At 46.1% G+C, this 8,908-nt stretch overlaps 1 protein-coding gene across 1 annotated transcript; it reads right to left on the reverse strand.

Moving 5' to 3' along the window:
- Positions 1-7,154: 7,154 nt before the first annotated feature.
- On the reverse strand, positions 7,155-8,666 carry LOC142989553 (uncharacterized). The gene is made up of 2 exons (XM_076139091.1): positions 8,371-8,666; positions 7,155-8,174 (listed from the first exon to the last, which is right to left on the reverse strand). Exon 2 carries the CDS (start codon positions 8,128-8,130, stop codon positions 7,369-7,371), a length of 762 nt encoding a protein of 253 aa, XP_075995206.1. The 5' UTR covers positions 8,131-8,174; positions 8,371-8,666; the 3' UTR covers positions 7,155-7,368.
- Positions 8,667-8,908: the final 242 nt, after the last annotated feature.

Genomic DNA, 8,908 nt, shown 5'->3' on the forward strand with positions numbered 1-8,908 from the left:
TTGCCGAGTACAGCCGTGACAGATGAGAAGGATGAGAAGGGTTTTCTAAAGAACACAAAACCCATTTTAATCCAGTTAAAGCCTCCACTGCTGTTCTTTGCATTAGGCATCAATAACAACAACCACAGCAAGCTACAGCTGTCATGAATCAGCCCTTTGTGTGTGTGTGTGTGTGTGTGTGTGTGTGTGTGTGTGTGTGTGTGTGTGTGTGTGTGTGTGAGAGAGAAAGAGAGACAACCTTCATTAGCAAAGGACGGGGCAGGTGGTGTGAATTTAATAATCAGCAGAGTGGGATGAAGGCATGCAGCAGAATGAATCAGAGGGTTTTTTATTCAGTGGTGAGTGCGAGAGGAAATCCTTGATACTAACATATTTCCTGTGCTGAAAAGCGATACAGCAGCAGGAAATACAAACATGGTGTTACCTGAGGAGGAGGAGGAGGAGGGAGAAGCTGTGAATCCAGAGAGCAGCTGGAATGAGCAGAAAGGTGGACAGAAGCTGCGTCAGGCTGTCCTTGGAGACAAACACCTCCTGTTCAAAGCATTGCACAAGTATCTGGAAGCAAACAACCGACAAAATGAGTTTGATCTTCTGTGCTGAACGATATGAAACAAAAGAACAGGTGGCTTTGGCTTTGAAAGCTCAACAGGAAAAGACGAGCCATCGGGAAAGACACATATCACTTTTCTCCACTGATCAGATAGGTTTTTGTCATATTTGGGTTGGTGGCCTTGCAGGAAGAAGGTTCTGGGTTAGAATCCCCATGCAAAGCTGCACAGGAGAAAGACAATGGATTGATAAAACATACTATCACATGTTGCACTGAACTAAACTCATTCATTTACTCTGCTCATTCAAATAGAAATGCATTTTCAATATTGTGTGAATAACGGACTAAACCCCTGTATTGTCCATGCTGCTGCTTGATGCACCTACAAATCTTGCAGGTTTACAATGCAAATACCAAACAAAAGACCATCTAGCGGTTGTGGTTTTAAAGCCCTGATTACTGCCAGTGTGTGTCATTGCTCGGATGCGGCAATCTGCACAGAGGAGCAAATAACGTTATGCACAGACATCGCTGCTGTTTTGTCTTTTAGTCTGGGTGGAAGTGGGTGTCATAATATGTGCACCATTACTTGGTGTGCAGGTTACATCTGCAGGGCTTTTTATTCCGTTATTCTTTGGTGTCTCGCTCATCTATCCCTCCCTTCCCCGTCTTGCACACATGTGAGGCCGGGGAGTGTGGGAGTCTAAAGGATGACTCATCTGTTGCACACCTCATCTGCGCTTGGCCATATTTGGGCTGCCCGGAAATCCATTTCTCTGAGGCTGTATGGCGAAGGAGAGCAGGCGGTGCGCAGACAAGCCCCCTCTCCAACGCTCTCTTTTCTTCTGCGAGCCTTTTTTCCCCTGCACAAGGGTCTCGCAATTAGTCTTATTTGTCACCTTCAGAATAACAAAGAGTATTGGGTCAGTATTTTAAATGGGTACATCTGGGGTTAGATTACTCATTTCATGCAGGATGTTTTTCCTTAGCAATGAATCAGGATTGAATATGCACAGATAAACAAATGAATGCATGCGTCCCCTCCCTCTCTCTCTCTGGCTCTAATCTGATATGAACACATGCAGCATGAATAACAGAATCACTCAGTTCATTAGGCAGACAGGCAAGACAAAACAAAGCGTCCGTATTGTCAATGTACGCTATTCTTTTAAACACGTTTCAGCAATCAATGTCAAATGTGTGGCACAGGGCAGGACCCAGGTTGTAATGGGACACACACTGCATGTAAATGATGCACTGCTGTTGTGCTTCTTCTTCTTTAATTATATTTCAATTTCATTATTTCTTTCTTTGACATTGTGTCAGGCATTTTCTTTTGCACAGTGTCGATGTAGATTTGCAGGCTGCCTCTCCACACTCTCACAGCTCAACCTTTGGCAGAAAGGACAGCTGCAGCTTCTCACTGTATGACTTCTTGTACGCATAAATTGCATTAAAGGATGCTGTCATTGGTGAAAAGGTCCCCAGTTCCTTGAATTAAGGGAAAGTTTGAGTTGGAGGTGCGTCACACTGTCGCTTGGCAGAGGCTGGCATTGTCTCAGGGTTTGCACCTTGGCTCTGTCGAATACAAGGAAAGCCAGACTGGAACAATGGCTGTGGTAACCGATCTCACCGCTGCGAATCACAAATCATCGGCGGCAGCGTTTGACTCCTAGTCATTTGAGATGTATGCGTTTGTACAACAGGACTTGTTTAGACTGCCAATCGTTAGCTTTAAGGAGCTACTTCAGTTTCGAGTCAGCGGTTGGCAAGCGGTTCCTTGCTTGTTGTGGAGGGGTGACACTTCAATCAGGTATGAGTAGCTAGAGCCGTTTTTCGCGCCCCCCCATATGTCCCCCCCCCCTCGCCCCCCCTGGCCCCCCCATACGTCTCTCGCGGGGGACACTTTGGGAACCACTGGGTTACGCCATTTAAACCAACAGTTTCATCCAATTTGAATGAGATATGTCATTGCTCCACAATGAGTGTAACCATGCCAACCTAGGGCTGCCATATCTTACTTCTTCATCTACAGGATCGTCTGGGGCCAGCAAGGACAGCGGAAAAAACAGTTGGTATACGTTTCTGAAGAATTTCTGCACATACTGTCAGAAGCAAACTTATCTGCATACTCACCTCCTAACCGGGGTCTTGATTTGTTTGCAGTTCCGACGCGGGAGAACGAACCGCCGCCAACTTCACTGCGGAATCCTGGTTTCGGCTTCAACATCTTTGAAATTGACAAGTGTTAGTTAAGATTTCTGTCCGATATATATTTGTTTCTTGAGAGATTGCGGAAATAGAAACCGGGCAGTGGATTTGATGAACAGTCCAGGTTAATGTAGGGCAGGTAAGGTTTCTGGGCTAATGTTGCTTTTGTTATGAAATCCGAGCAGTTTATGTTCAAAGCTGAGTGATTACGCTACTGTGTCATTACATCCATTATAGTCGCAACAGCAGTAATTGTTGTGAAAAGAATACCAAACAGTGGCGGAACAATCAGAAAAAAATCGAACCGAAATCCAGAAAAAGGCACAAAGGGAACAGAACAGAACTGTGGAACAAAATAATAATTGAACTTAATAATAGAAAGGAACATCTTATCTAAAGCCAGACACAGAACACGGTGAAAAACTCACATCTAAACATTTAAAAACAATAAGTTCTATTCCATTTTACTTTTCAAAGGCAGACAAGCTACGCACATATTCCTTTTATTAGTATTTAATGATATAATATGTTTTATTTATTTAGTGCTAACTGCACCACGTACATAGACAGACATCTTTAAAATCATTATTATATCAGACCTTTTTGTATTAAGGACAAGACATGTATTCGTAATTGCGTCAAATGTCTCACTTGGAAAAAGCAGTAGTGGTCCCTGAGTGTTTTTTGGCACAATCAGTATCTATAATCAGTGATAGCTGCGGTTTGCTCTCTGCGGGACAAGAAAAACTACTCAGCGCTCAGTTAGGGGTGGGCTATTCTGGGACAGGCTCAGAATATCATGCTTAAGTTGCTCTCGGTACATTTTGTTTGTCCATTGCTAAAGATAAAGAAAAGATGATTTCTCATCAGGTGGCCTCAGGTGGACAAAAATAGTGCAGTATGATTGAGCCTCTGCAGCTGTTGGTGTGTGGAGTAAGACGACGCAAGACAAGCATGGCAGTGTAGCCATACAACTGGGAGCCGGAGTGCCTGAACTGATGGGACTTTCCTCCCGAATCTGAAAGCAAATGGATTTAAATGGCTGCAATTTCAGCTTTGCGGTCACTTCGTCTTCTGGTTGAAGAACACAGTCTTTGGTTTTTCTTCCTTCCTGATGCATTTGTTTTGCATTGATCCATTCAAGCCTTAGCAGCGTTTCACTTGTATGTCGGGGACTTTGACCTAAGGCTGCAGGAACGCAGATGACTCAAAATAACAACCTCTTACGTCTTCTTTCTCTTCCCTCCCCCTTTGTTATCAATTTGAAATAGGTGAACAGTGCAGACACTTGACTTGTTAGCTTGGCCCTCCTCCTCAATGATGTCCCAGGTCAGTCTGACCCTTTCAGCATCACAAAATGATTCCCACCGCTCTTATTCTCGATTATTTTCGTGCATTATGCAAATGAAAGTTTCTCAATCACTGTCCAAAAATAACAACATGCCCATGCTGGGAAGTGTTAATCAGACGAATGACGAAGATGTCTGCCCAGCGAGGCGTGTGTGTGGTGAAGAAACAGCACCGTGGGGTGCAAGTGATGATTTGCTTAGCACCTCCTCCCACGCTGTCCAGAACGGAGGCCTTTCCTTTTGCGCGTCCCAGCCAGCAAGCCTCGTCTGTGACACATCGCACGCCACGTCTCAATTCATCAACATGCCTTCTGACAGATAGATCGGCAAGACGCCCAGAACAGGCCAGTGATGCTTCAATACGAGGGACAAGATAACAACTTCCTTCTCCCTCTCGTGGAAAGTGCCGTGAGGATTTCATCATCCATTCCTCGGGTTTGGCATACAATGGCAGAGCCTCCCACCCACACAGTCACTATGTGTGGCTGCAATATGGACTCATCGGAGCCGCGAAGACGTCACAAAGGACCGCCAACTGTATTTAGTATACTCTCCCAAAGCTATTTGTGTTTGTCACACATTAGCAAGAGCCGAAAAAAGCGTAATGACGAGCTCTTTTCTTTAAGGTGTTATTCGGACGTCATCTCAAGTTTATCTTTACCAAACAGAAGCTGTGAAATTTAGCTTTATTTTAATATCTCTAAAACACATGGTGGATATCTTTAAGTTTGAGCAAGAGTGTTCACTGGAACTTTTTCAAAGCAACTTGACACTTGGGTCTTCCAATGTGAGCCACAACCTTGGAAAGTTGTTGTCAGGTACAAACACGGGCACACGGGGCGACGAGATGCAAAAGAGAAACCCCAACATGCAGTTTCAAAGGCAATGACTGTCAAGACTTTGTTTTGATTCTGTTGTTTTGACTGGGAACTGAAGCAGCTGGACGCGTCTTTGCATCTCTGATCTCTTTAATCCTTGTAGCTTTCCCCCACAGCTGCCTTATTATCTCTTTCTCTCCCTCTTTCTCCATTTCCTCTTTGCCCCATGTTACATCATCCTCGCTCTCTCTCTCTCTCTCTCATAAGAAAACTTGAGAGTTGATTTTGTTGCTGCTTTCTGTCGGGCACGAGGCAGTCCCATTCACCAGAGTCACAAGCCCAGGCAGGCGGATTATGAAATGCTGAGACATGAGTGAGAGAATCCATCCACCTGGAAATCAAAACGTGTGACACTGTACTGTCAGAACCGAGCCTGAAATAAGGCCTGTGAGGGTGTTTTATCCCCCAGAACATCACACAAACGTGTAACTGATGCACCACATACACATCAAGGTGCCATAATTGCCTTTAATGTCTTGGCTGTTGAGATGTGTAAATCAACGGATGCTCTGAAATTACCCGTAACGAGATTGCCTATCAGAGTGTGGCACGAAACATCGACTCGCGACTTCTGTCTTTTCCTCAAACCCCTGTGGTCCTTTCATTACGGCACCTGAATCATGGTTTTGATCTACAATAGGAAGTTGATGTCTGCGACCCTGAATACCCATATTTTGTTTCATTCGTTCACAGGTGGCTCATATTCTGGTTTTAGCTCTCAACTGGCACAATCACCTGCAATATATTCTCAGCATTCATTCAAGACAACACTCGTCAACATCATGTGGAGGCACAGTTCCAGCCTTCTGTCCTGGCCGCTGTATTTTTCCATATTTACCAACAGTTTTACCACCAAATCCACGACCTGGCTTAATCCATGACGCGCAACGACGAGACTGTAAACAGATGTGATGTGACCAAAGTGACAAAACAATCTCCAGCTCCTAACGAGAGCTAATGAGGCAACCGCATGCAGCAATAGCAGACACATTAATCAGCCATTGACCGCCGCCCTGAGTCATTCACTTTAGCTGCCACCATTATTCTGACTACTTCACTCCAGCTGTTTCCATGGGTTGGACAATATGGTTTATATTCAAAGAAGGACCCCAAAAATGCCTCTTATGTATACGTCCATATATACGTTTTTTCCTCAATTACAGCCCTGACATAATTTCAGTACTGATGTAAATGCGTATAGCTTCCTTTAGGTCTGGGTAGCAAGAGTGTGTGGTGCTATAACATAGAAAGGTCAATCACGAGCTTAGAAGGACGCCTCTTATATCACCAGCTTCCACTTATACACCATGAACTTCACTGTGTTAGCAGAAGTGTATCAAGTGGAACGTTTGAAGTTCTCTGTCAGTTGTAAGTTTCTCTGTAGATTCGTCATATCAGAGAGATTTAATTTATATAACCTGCTGAAGGTTCTTGGTAAACCTGTCCGAAATGGATGATAAATGCACAAATTATACAGATATCAGCGTCAACCAGCAGTCCACCTCAGACCGTCACACTGTGTGGACATGATGAGACACGCTCATGATGAGATCCAAATGATGAATTGTGGCCACTTTGAAATCGGTCATTTTGGCCAAGTTGACATCTGCTATACGGTCTCCTATCGTATCCTGTCTGTCACGCGGGTGGATCGAGCTGAAATACTTTACTCTACACAAAGTCTGTCATCAGAATTATGTTCACGTACTTTGGATTGATCAGAGTAATCCACAAATTGTGCCAAAGCAGGAGTGAGTGGGGCCGCTTTAGTGGAAATGAAGCTTTTTCCCTTGACCACACTTCAAATGACAGGATGTAGTAGGACAGTCTTCCTTTTTGTCCCTGTCCTTGAGCGCTTTAGGTTTTCTTTACTCCTAACTCCCACTGTACCTGCACACTCTCTCACACACACACACACTCTACACACAGCTACTACAGGTGTACAATTTGTCCTATAATATCACACAGATCTCTTACCTTCTAAGACTTGTGCAAGGGTGTTGATGAGTTATCAGATTGACATACTCAAAATAGGCACTACGGAAGCTCTCCCCCACACAAATATGTACACACACACACCCACATAGACACCATCAGTCACATTACATTACATTACGGTCATTTAGCAAACGCTTTTATCCAAAGCGACTTACAATAAGTGTGTTCAACAAAGGTAGATAAAAGAACTTCAGGTCACAAGAAATCGTAAGCGCATTTCCTTCCTAAACCAACAGCTAAGAGCATAACTAGAGCTAGAGTAGAAGTGCAATAAGTTAGGTACTATGATGAATGAGAAAAAACAAAAAACAAAAGGACAGATTAGAAATGAAAGATTAGAAAACAAGAGCATCAGAAGAGCTAGGACAGAGTAGGTGATGTCCTAAGAGGGAGGATCCGGGTAGTGTTTCTTGAAGAGATGGGTCTTCAGCCTGCGGCGAAAGATGGGCAGCGACTCCGCTGTCCTGACATCAGTCGGGAGAGCATTCCACCACTGAGGTGCCAGAACAGAGAAAAGCCGTGACCGCATCGATCGCAAGCAGGGGCCGCTGAGCGCCGGGGCAGCCAGTCGCCTGGAGGCAGCAGAGCGAAGTGGTCGGCCGGGGGTGTAGGGCTTGACCATAGCCTGGAGGTATGAAGGAGCTGTTCCTTTCACTGCCCTGTAGGCTAGCACCAGAGTTTTAAACTGGATGCGAGCAGCCACGGGGAGCCAGTGTAGAGAACGGAGAAGGCAAGTTGTGTGGGAGAACTTGGGAAGGTTGAACACCAGACGAGCAGCAGCTTTCTGGACGAGCTCCAGAGGTCTGATGGCGGAAGCCGGGGCGCCAGCAAGGAGGGAGTTGCAGTAGTCCAGGCGGGAGATGACAAGAGCCTGGATCAGCACCTGCGCTGCCTTGTCGGTGAGGAAGGGACGGATCCTCCGGATGTTGTAGAGGAGGAATCTGCAGGAACGCGTCACCGAAGCGATGTTTGCCGCGAACGACAGTTGGTCGTCCAGGGTCACACCCAGATTCCTCGCGGTCCGAGTAGACGTCACCACGGAGTCATCTATGGTGATGGCCAGGTCTCGGTGCGGGCAGCCCTTCCCTGGGAGAAACACCATCTCAGTCTTGTCCAGGTTGAGCTTCAGGTGGTGCTTCGACATCCACCCCGAGATGTCTGCCAGGCAAGCAGCGATGCGCGTCTCCACTTGGGCGTCAGAAGGAGGAAACGACAGAATCAGCTGGGTGTCATCAGCATAGCAGTGGTAGGAGAAGTTATGGGAGTGGATAACTTAACCAAGAGATGTTGTGTAGAGGGAGAAAAGAAGAGGGCCCAAGACCGAACCTTGCGGAACCCCAGTGGTGAGCCTACGTGGCTTCGAAACAGAACCTCTCAGTGTTACCTGGTAGGAGCGACCTGTCAGGTAGGACGCGAACATGGAGAGCGCAGAGCCAGAGACACCCATTCCCTCAAGGGTAGAGAGAAGGATCTGGTGGTTCACCGTGTCGAATGCTGCAGACAGGTCCAGGAGAATCAGGACAGAGGAGAGAGAGTTCGCTCTAGCAGTTTGGAGTGACTCGGTCACTGCCAGGAGGGCCGTCTCGGTCGAGTGGCCCACCTTGAAGCCGGACTGGTGGGGGTCCAAAAGGTTGTTCTGGTGGAGGTACAGGGACAGTTGATTGAAGACAGCACGTTCAAGAGTTTTATATAGGAAGGGTAGAAGGGATACCGGTCTGTAGTTCTTGATGTCTGAAGGGTCAAGAGTTGGTTTCTTTAGAATGGTCAAAGGCAGCTTGTGAAGTGAGAGGCACCGCAGGTGTAGGAGAGGAGAAAGAGGGCAGGAAATGGGGTTGGCTGGGAAGTCAGTGGGTGCAACCTACGACTACAGGATACTAGTGTGTTAAGAATAACACACACACACACAGAGGGAATAGAGGTAT

Source organism: Genypterus blacodes, unplaced genomic scaffold, assembly GCF_046128005.1.
Source record: "Genypterus blacodes isolate CSIRO-AG114 ecotype Tasmania unplaced genomic scaffold, CSIRO-AGI_Gbla_v1 ptg000438l_1, whole genome shotgun sequence".
Lineage (NCBI taxonomy): Eukaryota > Metazoa > Chordata > Actinopteri > Ophidiiformes > Ophidiidae > Genypterus > Genypterus blacodes.